The 12,342-nt window shown below is 47.0% G+C and overlaps 3 protein-coding genes across 3 annotated transcripts in view; all 3 read right to left on the bottom strand.

Annotated features, from left to right (window-relative positions):
• LOC136176660 (beta-defensin 103A-like) overlaps window positions 1-12,342 on the bottom strand; it is a 174,784-nt gene that overhangs the window by 40,457 nt on the left and 121,985 nt on the right. The window lies entirely within an intron of this gene.
• On the bottom strand, window positions 487-3,505 carry LOC136176362 (beta-defensin 104A-like). Its single transcript, XM_065946524.1, has 2 exons — window positions 3,448-3,505; window positions 487-758 (listed from the first exon to the last, which is right to left on the bottom strand). The coding sequence occupies exons 1-2, from the start codon at window positions 3,503-3,505 to the stop codon at window positions 487-489; spliced, it is 330 nt and encodes a 109-aa protein (XP_065802596.1).
• Window positions 6,398-10,548, bottom strand: LOC136176604 (beta-defensin 15-like). Its single transcript, XM_065947025.1, has 2 exons — window positions 10,500-10,548; window positions 6,398-7,771 (listed from the first exon to the last, which is right to left on the bottom strand). The coding sequence occupies exons 1-2, from the start codon at window positions 10,546-10,548 to the stop codon at window positions 7,617-7,619; spliced, it is 204 nt and encodes a 67-aa protein (XP_065803097.1). The 3' UTR covers window positions 6,398-7,616.

Raw genomic sequence — 12,342 nt, 5'->3', positions numbered from 1 at the left:
CCTCTCACTTTTCAGGCTAAGGCGGCTGAGAGTGTCCACCCAGCCCGGGGGCGGAATCACGCACTGCTGCCATCTGCCGGATGGAACCCTCCACACACATCCACTGGGGTCAACCCTTCTCGCAGAGCATCTCTGGTTTGTCTCCCTGGAGGTCTGTGTTTTGAATTGCAGTGTATGCCAGACAAATTGCACTCAGTATTGATTTATTCCATTTTAATTAATAAAAGACACGTATAACTATTGAGCAGGACTGCTGATCAGAAAAGAAACCCAATGTTACAAGATCAATCAGTATGATTCAGGCAAAAGAATAAAATGGTGTTCACTTAGGCTTGTGGCGGATCGGACCTGCCTCTGGCTCATCTTTTGAAGTACTGAGGCGTTCATGTAACCTGCACATGACGGCTGCCCGCCGCCGTCAGGCAGAGGCCCTGTGCTCGCTGCTCCTGCCTCGGCTCTGCACGCGTGAGCGCCCTCGGCCGGCCCTCACTCCACCAGACTGGTTCCGCTGGGGACGGTCCAGCGGGACGGCCCGGAGAAGGGAGGCTCAGAGGTCTGGCTGGCGGCCATTTCTGGGAGCCAGGCTCCCTTCGGCTTTCTGTCCTTCGAAGGATTCGGTGAGTTGCCATTCCACTTTTTCAAGCAGCACGGATAGGTGTTGGGGCATTTTCCAACTTTGAACTCGTGTTTCTTACAGTTCCTCCGGCAGCGAGCAGTCCCGTAGCCGCATATCCTGCCTGCGTCAAGGTCACTTCCCACTAAATAAGAGAATAAGGCAGTGTGATTAACTGTACCCGAGGAGCAAGAGGCAAGGCTCTGGCAACAGCTTTGGCGCGGACAGTGAAGCTGACTGGAGGACGCCGGGGAGCGGCGGTGACACAGACCCAAGATGGCGGCCTCCCCGGCCACCCCACCCCCTCCACCTTCCTCGCTGATCGACTTCACCATCTGATTTGCTTCCAGCATGGCTTTATTTATTTATTTTTAAGTTAATTGGTTCATGTCACACTTCTTTTTTAAATCCCTGCAAAAGTTTGCTATTAATTTTTTAAATTAAATCCAGTCAAGCCTGTTAGCTTGGCCCGCAGAGCTGGCTGCTTAGAGCCTAGGCCTTCTCTTCAGACTCCAGCTGTTCCCCAGCGGCCCTCGCTCCCCTATATCCAGAGCCCCCTGGACTCTGCGGGCTCCTGCACACCAGCCCCTGTCTGTCTCAGGGCTCTGACCCCGCAGCTTTCCCTCTGCCTGGAACACTTTCCTCCTCTTGCCACGAATAACCTCTCTGAACCTTCTGCTCTCCACCTCAGTGTCAATGGCAGGGAACTCTGCCTGCTCCTCCTCACGTGGCTTAATGCTCCAGAATTTTTAAAAAATTCTTCCATAAGTGTTAGTCACGCAGTCGTGTCCGACTCTTTGTGACCTCATGAACTCTAGCCCACCAGGCTCCTCTGTCCATGGAATTCTCCAGGCAAGAATACTGGAGTGGGTAGCCATATCCTTCTCCAACCTGTATCCCAAATTGTAGAGAGAGAGAGAGAGAGAGAGAGAGAGTGTGTGTGTGTGTCCATATATGTGTGTGTGTGTAGCCATATGTGTGTGTGTATGTGTAGCCATATCCTTCTCCAACCTGTATCCCAAATTGTAGTGTGTGTGTGTGTGTGTGTGTGTGTGTGTGTGTGTTTAAGTAATTTGGTCTTCTCAGTTGAATTCCAGGTTCCCTGAGTGGGAGGAGGATGTTGCGTTCATGCTCACGATTGCACACCCAGGACAGGTACACTCGTGTGCTTCATAGTGACCTGCTGGGCACATGCCTGGGGAGACTGGACTGGAGTGAGTAGAGGAGATAGGATTGGGGAGAAGGAGGTGGAATCTTGATCCTGTGACCCTTAACTGAGAGCCAGAGAGGCGGTTTCCTCACCCAATGTGTGCTCTGAGACTGAACAATCAGCTCTCACATGACAAGCTGGTCGCATCTCACAGCGGAGCCAGGAGAGCCCTGGAAGCTCAGGTGGGGAGGTGGATGGTGGATTGAAAGAGTCTCCCTCCAGAACTTTGCTTAAGGCAGCTCTGCAGCCAGGTGCCTCCTGCCTTTGGCAGGAACCCGATGAATTCATTTCCGGGTAGACCAAGTGATACTGGGTCTTTCTTATATAACTGATCATCCTCCTATGTACCCACTTTCCTGCTTCATGGGCATTTCAAGGGGCTGCAGGTATGTAAGAGCCAGAGTCGCTGAGAGGAGAAGCATCAGAGATGTGGACGGGTGGTCATGGCAGTCTGATCTCCACTCCCCCACTCTCCCCCAACATCGTCCGCGTCCTGGGGCCTTTCTCAGGCTCAGACTCTAGTGGTCACCCTGCCCCCAGCCCTCAGTAGCCAAATGCAGGCAATGGTGACCAGCTCGACGTGAACATCCCCTGGTCCTGGAGAGACCCTAGACCCAGGTTTCTGTCGCAACTGGTTCTTCGTCTTGTGATCACAGGTCAAAGGGAAGCTGGTTTTTGATAAATTAATTACCATCATACTTTGACAGGCCTAGAATATGCTGATAGCAGGACTTCAAAGAGATGTCTGTGGGAAACAGCCCAGAAAGATAGAACAAGGAAGGAAGAGTTAAGCTAAACATGAATCCTCCAGGATAAAGAAATAATCCATGTGAGTTACTGCAGGAACTCACTCTAGATGGGGACAAGGTTGGGTACCCTTTGGAGCTTTGGAAGTCCACCAAGTGACTTGGAGAGGATCAGGGAGTTTTTCTGATCAATCGGTGTCATCCCAGCACAACTGGACTTGAGGCTCGGAGAACCTGACTTGCCCTCATTGTGCTATGGAGCATTTGGCTCAGCCTTTAGGAGGCGGGAGTTAGAGTCCCTGCCGAAGCTAACAGTTTGCCTCTGGGTACACAAATCACCACAGGGCTCAGGAGATTGCCAGTGTCTCAGTGTAACTTAGAAACTTCCTCAGCAGAGTCCAGCAGCAGCTGCTATTTACGTTTCTGTTCTGCCTACCGAAATCACAGCACTTCTCTTCATCCTAACCCTCAGATTTGATGTGAAGCTTTTAGGAGTGTGAGTGGGGTCCCTTTCTGTGCAGATCAAAGGTTTTCAGGAGCAGATGGGGGCATCGATGGGAAGGGGAGGGGCAGGCATCTCTTTCCACAAAATCCCAAGTGAATAATTGCAACTGTCCTGCAATGCAGTCAGGACGGTTAGTGAATCCCCCAGTGACATCTAAAGTCCCAGGGTTTCTGAGTCATGGAGCTCGCTGCTGGGAGGGGTACACCAGCCCAGCCTTTCACTGCAGATTACTCCTGGTCTCAATCAGGGCTGAGATTAAAGATTGATGGAAGAAGGCTGCAGCCCCTGCAGGATGTTTTTTCTTAGTCAAGCTTTTTCTTCACCCCCTGTCCTCTGCAGTTCCCTGGGTTTCTAGCTGAGAGTCGTTTTTGACTTGGAGAACCTTGGGAGAGCAGAAGGAAAGTGGTTAAGAGCAGAACAAGGATCCTCATGGTCCCTTGGTCGCTGGAAAGACACAGAATTGAGTCTGCAGGAGTCACTACAGGGCTGGAGAGGAGCAGCTCTGCTTATGGCAGAGCGATGCTGTAGACTGCTCACGCTTATCAAAAACAACATTTATTGGGACCTCCTTTGGTGGTCTAGCCATTAAAACTCTATGCTTTCAATGCAGGAGATGCAGGTCTGATCCCTGGTCCAGGAACTAAGCTCTCACATGCAGTGCATCACGGCCAAAAGAATTTTAAAAAGCAGCATTTACTGGTGAGCACTCACGCAGCATGGAGGCAGGTGCTAGGGACAACCCTAGTGGCCTGGAGACAGTGCTCAGGATGGGGAGGGGGTGAAAAACTGTACGGAAAAGACCCTCAGTGAAGAGTTGTTTGTGCCTCCACTTGTTTCCCCATCTGAAACAAGAATTGGATCTAGATGATCTCTAAGATATTCTTTGAATCAGATGGAAGGACTTGCAGTTCTGTTTCAGTTCAACTGGCATTAAATTGCTCCAGGTAAATTGCAGCCTGGGGCTTCTTGTTGACATTATAGCAGAGGCAAATGGGGACGCAGTCTGTCATTTCCAGGATCGCTCTGAAACAAACATACAGAGATCGATAAGCACATAATGTGAAAGAGAAGAATGGTGTGAAGGCGGGAGAGAGCTCAGCACATTTCAGGGACAGAAAACCTGTGGGATGAAGACAACAGGCATCTCCAAGGAGCAGGTGAAAGGGAGTAGGAGACAAAAACGCTGACGCAGCATGTGCCTGCGGAGGCTAAAGGGAGGGGCGGGGGGGGGGGGGCAGGACTGGGCAGGGAGAGTCTACGACCCTGTTTTGGGCCTGACCTCCATGGAGGCGAGGTGGAGGCGGGTAGGAAGAGCCTGGGACTGCAGCACAGCAGACAAAATGGAGCGTCCATGGGTGTAATCCATGGACTCTGCCTGACCGTCAACAGCTTGCATACATGCTAAGTCGCTTCAGTCGCGTCTGACTCTGTGCGACCCCATGGACAGCAGCCCACAAGGCTCCTCTGTCCATGGGATTCTCTAGGCAAGAATACTGGACCAGGTTGCCATTTCCTTCTCCAGTCTACAGCTTAGGCCTAGTGATCTTTGACGATGAGCCTCAGGGAAAAGACAGCCTAAATTCAAGGTCTGACAAGCTGCGAGAGTCTGACGAGCAGGAGAGGTGGAAAGTCTTGAATGCCCCAGGCCAAGATCCAGCCCCCTCCTCCTGGGTTTTAACTCCAGGAAACCCACCAAGTTATCCCAGTGGAAAAACCAAAAACACACCCCCACTGACTCTGGCAGGAAGAAAGGAAGAGTAATTGTGTGAAATATGTCCAGAGAATTCTCTACAAGAGCTCACTCCCCGGGGAGAGCATCACTAGAGCCACGACCCATCCTGAAGAAGGGGTTGCCCCCAACCCTCGCCCCACCAGCCTTCCTGCCTCACCTCAGTGGTGGCAGGGAGGGGATAGGCTGAGAAATACTTGTGAAGGTGGCCCTGCAGAGACACGGGGCAGGAGAGGACTGGGCTTTAATTGTAAGATTATAAACTGCTTCCCTTCTCCATATCCACGGGGCTCCGGTGTAGGAACAACAGGTCACAGATGCAAAAACTGCATATACAAACTATTTAAAAAGGACTTGTGTGAGTAGAGTGAGTCAGACAGGGAAGTAGAAACATCATATGACATCCTTTATATGCAGAATCTAAAAAGACATGATACAAATGAACTTATGTACAAAAGAGAAACAGATTCACAGACTTAGAGAATGAACTTATGGTTGCCAGGGGAAGTTTGTGATGGACATGCACACACTGCTCCATTTAAAATGGATAACAAAAAGGACCTGTATAGAACGGGGAATTCTGCTTGACATCATGTGGCAGCTTGAATGGGAGGGGAGATGGGAAAGAACGGATATATCTATGGGCTTCCCAGGTGGCTCAGTGGTAAAGAATCTGCCTACCAATGCAGGAGACATGGGTTTAATTCCTGGGTTAGGAAGATCCCTTGGAAGGGGACATGGCAACTCATTCCAGTATTCTTGCCTAGAATATCCCATGGACAGAGGAGCCTGGAGGGCTACAGTCCACAGGGTCGCAAAGAGGTTTGGCTGAATCCCTTCGCTGTTCACTTGAAACTATCACGGCATTGTTAATCAGCTATGAGTGCTAAGTTGCTTCAGTCATGTCTGACTCTTTGCAACCCTATGGACCGTAGCCAGTCAGGCTCCTCTGTCCATGGGATTCTCCAGGCAAGAATACCGGAGTGGGTTGCTATGCCCTACTTCAGGGGATCTTCCTGACTCAGGGATCCAACCCGGGTCTCCGACATTGAAGGCAGATTCTTTACCACTGAGCCACCAAGGAGTTTCTTACTGGCGTGGGTTGCCATGCCCTCCTCCAATCAGCTATATTGCAGTATAAAATAAAAAATTAAATAAAACATAAATAAAAAGGAGTTGTTTCCAGGGAACCCAAAAACACCAGGGAAGACAAAAACAAGGATGTCAGAGGAAGCTGAAGCTTCTGACACCTACAGCTGCAATAAAGAGTAAACTCAGCTCAATTCCCAGTCAGATTAACATAAAACCTCACACAAGTTCTCATAGTCTGAGATAAATGTCCTAGGGTACAGCTGCTGCATCCTTTGGGTGCTAGAAGTGTAAGTTTTTAAAGAGGATACCAAACTCTTTTCCAGAATGCCTGCACCATTCCACATTTCTATCAACAACATAAGAGTGATCTAGCTTGTCCACATTCTAACCAGGATTGTCTAGAAATAGTGGTCACCAATTTTTTTTTTTTTTTTTTTGCCATTCTGCTAAGAGTATATTGATGGTTCATTGTGATTTTAATTTGCAACTCTCTAAATGTTAATGATATTTAACATCTGTCAGTAAAATATCTGTCACATGTTTATTTTCTAATTGGGTTGCTTTTTGTTTGTTTTTACTAATGAGTTTTGAGAGTCCTTGAGATATTCTTGATATTAGTTATTTGTTTGGATATGTGGTTTTCAGACACTTATCCCCAATCCATGGTTCATCTTTTCAAACTCTTAACAGGATATTTTGCAGAGCAAATTTTGTGAGGTCGCACGTATTTTCTTTTTATGGATCTTGATTTTTTAGCAAGTCTAAGAACTTTTTGTGCAGCCCTGCCTGCTGAAGATGTTCCTGTGTTATGTGTTGACAGTCATGTGTGACTCCACAATTGTCTCGAAACAGAAAGATGTCATTAAAAGGGACATTGGTTCCAATAGGATTAAGCACATTGACCTTGAGGAATTAAAAGGGAGGTTAAGGCAAGATTTCTGACCCAGCAGGGAACCCAAGTTGGATCTTAAGCCTAGGGAACATGGCAGGGAGTCCTTACCTGTCATGAGTCCTTAGCTCTCATATTACCTAGTTCAGGTAAGGACTGAACTAGGTAACATGAGAGTCTAGAGTCAGAAGGTGATCTGGCGGTTAGTCAGTTCTTAGGAAAATAGTAGAAAGTCAACGTGAGACCAGAATCCTGGTCATTGGAGCTTCTAGCAATTATAGAGATATTGACAATCTCTGTGCCCATCAGCAAATTTGATTCCAGACTTATAGATAAGGAACAAGTCCATAGGAACTGTCTCCAATTACAATTAACGGCAAGGAGACAAGATGATAGATTTAGACAGGTGAGTAACACAGGGTAGTCCTTGATAATTAGATTGACTGTTCATATATCATTAATATAATTATCCATCTAGATATGTGTTCATTTCTCTAACTACCCATCATCTATCTGTCATCTATCTATCTCAGTAGGTTGGTAGACGTTGACGACGGCCTGAGAGCGAACTAGGGGTTTGTTGATTACAATAACATCTAGTCCCCTTTTAAAAAGAAATACCAGGTGGCTTAGGGACAAGCCCCTTATCAAAACTACAGAAAATTAAGCCAAGAGTCGGGAACCATCAAGGTTAGCTACTCATATTCCCCTTCTAAGTGAAGCACTTGACAAAGGGATCAAAGACAGTCATTTATTTTTATTAAAGTGTCTTCTTACTGGAGGCCAGAGTAAAAGCAAGAGGGAGCTGGGTCATCCTTGTTGCTCTGGGATCTTAACTGCCTTCCTTATTTATCCCACACGGTTGGAGTGCCATACAACATTTCAGAGACTTCTGGCAGAGACCTACAAGTTCTTCATTTATCTGACAAGACTCCGTGCATTTCCCTTTAAGCTTGTAGCACTTCTCGTCAAAAAATCCACTCCTGGCTACACAAGGAAGAAAGAGCCACCTGGATTAATTCTTCTCTCACAGATGCCTAGTTACCAGGTACAGTCATTTAATTAACCAGTGAAGATTTCTTTATGAGTTGTTATAATGCCTCATCTCAGTAAGTAAGATGGCAGTGGGGGAGTGTTTCCCATCTGACTTTCCTGTCATTTTGTCACACAGGATGAAAGGCCAGGAAGGACAGATCTGTCTTCCAGTATGTCGGATTAGTTTGGGTTGAGGAGGGGAGCGAACTTTGGGAAACAGAAGCTAATGTTCTTTTATCAAAATCTGTTGGGATACCATCAACTTGTTCTTATAAACACCTGTGTTGGTAAGCTTCCCCAACACACTCTCGAAGTGCTATCTGTTGAGGGTGGAGCAGGACCTGAGGCTGCGGAGATGTCCCAGGACTGGAGTGAAAAGAAGTAAATGCATAGAAAGCAAAACGTTTACTGTAGTGGATAGAAGTTGAGAGATTGCTTTAAGAGGTTCAGTCTCATTTTCTCGCCACATTCCATCAAAAATGTTCAAGACCAGGAAGATGGACTGTGTTGGGAGTGGTTCTCCCAGACTTTCCTTCTGCTGCTCTGCACTGGAGGCCAGTTCTGGCCTTAGAACTTGATGAAGAGCAATCACTGGAGTAGCCAGCTTCAACTTAAAGACAGGCAGTGCATCTTTTCTTTTTTTTAACATTTTGTTTTGCTTATTTTTTATTTTTTTGGCCATGCCATCCCATGCAAGATCTTAGTTCCCCAACCAGGGATCAAACCTGTGATCCTGCAATGGAAGCATAGAGTCTTAACCACTGACCTGCCAGGGAATTCCCCTGGCAATGCATCTTAGCAGTATCAACATTTTAGAGTTGCACAATTTGGGTATGTGTAACAAAAGTGTCAGATGTATACAAATTGCAATTCATGTCAACTTATAAAGGCACCTAATTCACATACCTATAAAATTAAAACCAGAGGGATTAGTGTTAGCATGTGTGCTAATCATATGAGCATCAGCATGTAAGTTTATAAGTTTAAATACCCCAGTATTTCAAAGCTCAGTGAACGCTGGCTCCCACCCCAGGAAACTACACACTCCTTGTGCCATCCTAACAGTGAGGGCTGTCTCAGGCCAGTGGCGCTGGCCCTCACTCTGACAAGAGTCCTTGTATTAGGTCCAGTTCATAGTGATGGCCCAGAAAGAGAATGCCCCTAGAATGAGCACGTACCCTCGTGCCTACAGGGCTTCTTCAGGATCATCACAGACACCATCTAGATGGTGACATAACCCCGTGCCTGCCTATGTGTGCACGCATGGCTCATTGATAGGTAAGTCTCATTTAGTTAGGTTAGATAACTTTGTAGCATATCATCTTGTGTTCACTAAGTATGAGTGATCTAGAAAGGGTGCCTTGGTCAGTTTCCAACGTGTCCACCAAAGCCAGTGGAAGGAACAGTTTAGGTGCTAGATCCCCACATGTGCACTTGTCCCAGAATCTGCTCACACAGGGTGACTGCAGAGCAGACAAGAGACATGCACAGCTGCCGTGGGACTTCTGAGCATCATGTCAGGAGTATCACTGGTATTTGGCACAAACTTGGACTCACTATCGGTTCTAGAAAGCCCTTCGATCAGCTTTCTGGGGTGTGGGGCGAGCCCAGCCTTGGACTATAATTTTGGGTGGGATCCAAATGGAGCCCTTGGAGGTCCTGGGGTTCTGATTAGGAAAGGACCTTTCCCCTCACTGGGGCGAGACAGACCCGGTTTCACGTCCTGGCTTCCCTCCTGCTTCTCTGCAGGACTTTGAGGAGCTTCTCAGCCTATTTAAAGTTTAACTTCTACAGCTGTGAAATACATGTAACATGTATTCATGTATTGAATTATGTAACATGTAACATGTATTTGGGCTTCCCTGGTGGCTCAGAGGTTAGAGTGTCTGCCTGCAATGTGGGAGACCCGGGTTTGATCCCTGGGTCAGAAAGATCCCCTAGAGAAGGAAATGGCAACCCACTCCAGTATTCTTGCCTGGAGAATCCCATGGACAGAGGAGCCTGGTGGGCTACAGTCCACGGGGTGGCACAAAGTCGGACACGACTGAGTGACTTCACTTCCAAGCCAAAGAGGATTGCTATAAATATCACTAAATTAGAGGTGAGACGGAGTCTCCTTTAAAGGCTCTGGCACTGGAGAGAGAAATGCATTTCATTACATGACAGCTTCGTCTCAGCATCCAGTACCACAGCCTGTGATTAAGGAACGGCAGTTAAGCTTTCCTGTTTTAAGTGCTAACACCATGACCAGCGCGATACACAGTGTCTCCAAGCTCCACCCCCTTTTCTCATCCATTTCTTCCTTCCTCTGCCTCTCTTCCCTCCCGGTCTTAATCTCTATCACAACTACTTTTTAAGGGATCCATCAAGGGCTAACCTTGCTTTTAATTTTTTTCCCAAGTTTTTGTTAGTGAGCATAAGACTGGGGAGGACCAAAAGATATCTTTTCTGGCATATCGTGATGTCTTCAAACCTCTGACAGCCCATCCTAGACAACAACAAATGCAAAGGATTTGCAGCAGAGGCATGAGAGGAAAATAGCCTCTGGTCCCCTCTGCAGGGCTCCTGGGCCGGGGGGGTCACAGCATTCTAGGGCTGACTGCCTGGGAGTTCACTGAGACAGATCCTCTCTCCGGGCCTCCACCTCCGATAACCTTCCCTGCCAAAGTGCTCGTTTTACCTGGGGCCAGAAAGAAGAAGACAGCAAAGAGAAAGAGGGACGTCCTCATGACTTGCAGGTCTCGAGAGATCAGCACAGTGACCACGAGGAAGGAGCAGCAAGCACGCACATTTATAAATTTCTCCAGCCCGATAACCTCTTGATCAGTGAGGCGTGGCAGCCTGTGCTCCTCTCAAGGTAGCCCATGGACACTTGGGTGGAAAGGAAGACCTGAACTGTTCACTTTAACCCTCCCCCTTGGGAGAGAGGGAGTGCGATGCCTCCCTTTAGGAAAACGTGGAATTAGGGGGCTATGCATCTCTCCGCATCGCCCCACTGCTATGATGACTGCTAATGTCAAGATACCTTAGAAGTATTTGTTGAAACAACCATAAACCTCCCCCAAAGGGGATATATGTATACATATGACTGATTCACTTTGCTGCACAGCAGAAATTAACACAATATTGTAGAGCAACTACACTCCCATAAATATTAATTAAATCAACAAGCCAACCACAAACGCCTCGAAAGCTATGTTATGAAAAGGTGGTTTTCATATGTGACCTGGATAAACTCACCAGTTCACTTCCTCATGTTCTGCTGATATCAATAAGTGAATGAACATATAAATACATTCAAGAAAAGAGACACGTTTCTGCACAGAAGAATTCCAATCAGTACTTGTGGATACTCCCGATCCAGGAGCTGGAGCTTAACGATTTCAGTTTAAAGGAAAGTGAGTTGCTTCCAAAGAACAGACTGTGGAAGGAGAAGAGCAATCATGTAAGACTGGGGGAGCCTGGCAGGACAGCCTATCAAGTGGTCAAGGTCAGTCTCAGGAGGGGTCCGTCACATTCGCATTATGTAACCCTGATGTGATGAATGGGGTTGGGAAGGACACACCACTCTGTGCTCTCCTTCTCCAAACCCCAAACCCAGTCCCCGTCAGGAGAAAACATCAGAGAAACAGGAATCCTGGCGTTTACCATGTAGTCATGTCCTACTGTGACTTTGTCTGTTTTGACAAGTGAACCATGGTTATTAACGTGAGTAACTGTTACCATGGACGTTAACATTGGAGGCGCTGGGGGCAGTGGGTAGGTGGTCACACTCTACACTGTCTTTGCAACTTTCCAGCACATCTAAAATTTTTCCAAATAAAAACTGTATTTTAAAAAGCAGTTGGGAAAAAAAAATAAAATAAAAAGCAGTTGGTGAATATCCTATCTAACTTCAGCCTCTGTCAGCACTTTTTTGTTAGACATTTCTTTACGCATATCCAGTTAGGAATTATTTACCAAAACAATGTGTTTTCTCCTATTTCCTTCCAGCGTCACCTAAGCAGACTGAAGCCCCCAAGAAAAGACAAACTTCTGGATATTTTCAGTGATACACAGTTTCATTTATCTTATCTATTATCTTGTCATCTCACTGATTTTTTTGATTTATTTACTTGTATTTTGGTTGCACTGGGTCTTCATTGCTGCATGCAGACTTTCTCTAGTTGTGGCAAATGGGGGCTACTCTCCAGTTGCGGTGCGGGGCTCCTCAGTGCCGTGGCTTCTCTTGCTGTGGAGCATGGGCTCTAGAGCATAAACTCAGTAGTTGTGGCTAATGGGCTGAGTTGCTCTGGGGCATGTGGGCCCTTCCTAGACCAGGGATTGAACCCATGTCTCCTGCATTGGCAGGCAAATTCTATACCACTGAGCAACCAGGGAGGCCTGATATGGGTATAACTTTTAATACCCATGGTTTTATGTGTGTGTTTGTTTTCGTTTTTTGTCTATTAGCTCCCTAGGTTATTTCATCCATTTTCATAGCCTTATATATTTTTTGGTCCAAACCTCGAGGCTTGTGGTAT

This window comes from Muntiacus reevesi, chromosome 10 (genome assembly GCF_963930625.1).
Source record: "Muntiacus reevesi chromosome 10, mMunRee1.1, whole genome shotgun sequence".
NCBI lineage: Eukaryota > Metazoa > Chordata > Mammalia > Artiodactyla > Cervidae > Muntiacus > Muntiacus reevesi.
Note: the sequence above shows the minus strand (reverse complement) of the source record. Positions and strands in the feature narration are given on the sequence as shown.

Excerpts from the sequence above, each read along its gene's own strand:
- LOC136176604 (XM_065947025.1), bottom strand. The coding sequence starts at position 10,548 with ATGAGGACGTCCCTCTTTCTCTTTGCTGTCTTCTTCTTTCTGGCCCCA. Across the intron at positions 7,772-10,499 it reads CTTCTTCTTTCTGGCCCCAG|CCAGGAGTGGATTTTTTGAC; the intron begins GTAAAACGAGCA and ends TTCCTTGTGTAG.
- LOC136176362 (XM_065946524.1), bottom strand. The coding sequence starts at position 3,505 with ATGAGGATCCTTGTTCTGCTCTTAACCACTTTCCTTCTGCTCTCCCAA. Across the intron at positions 759-3,447 it reads GCTCTCCCAAGGTTCTCCAA|TGGGAAGTGACCTTGACGCA; the intron begins GTCAAAAACGAC and ends TCTCTTATTTAG.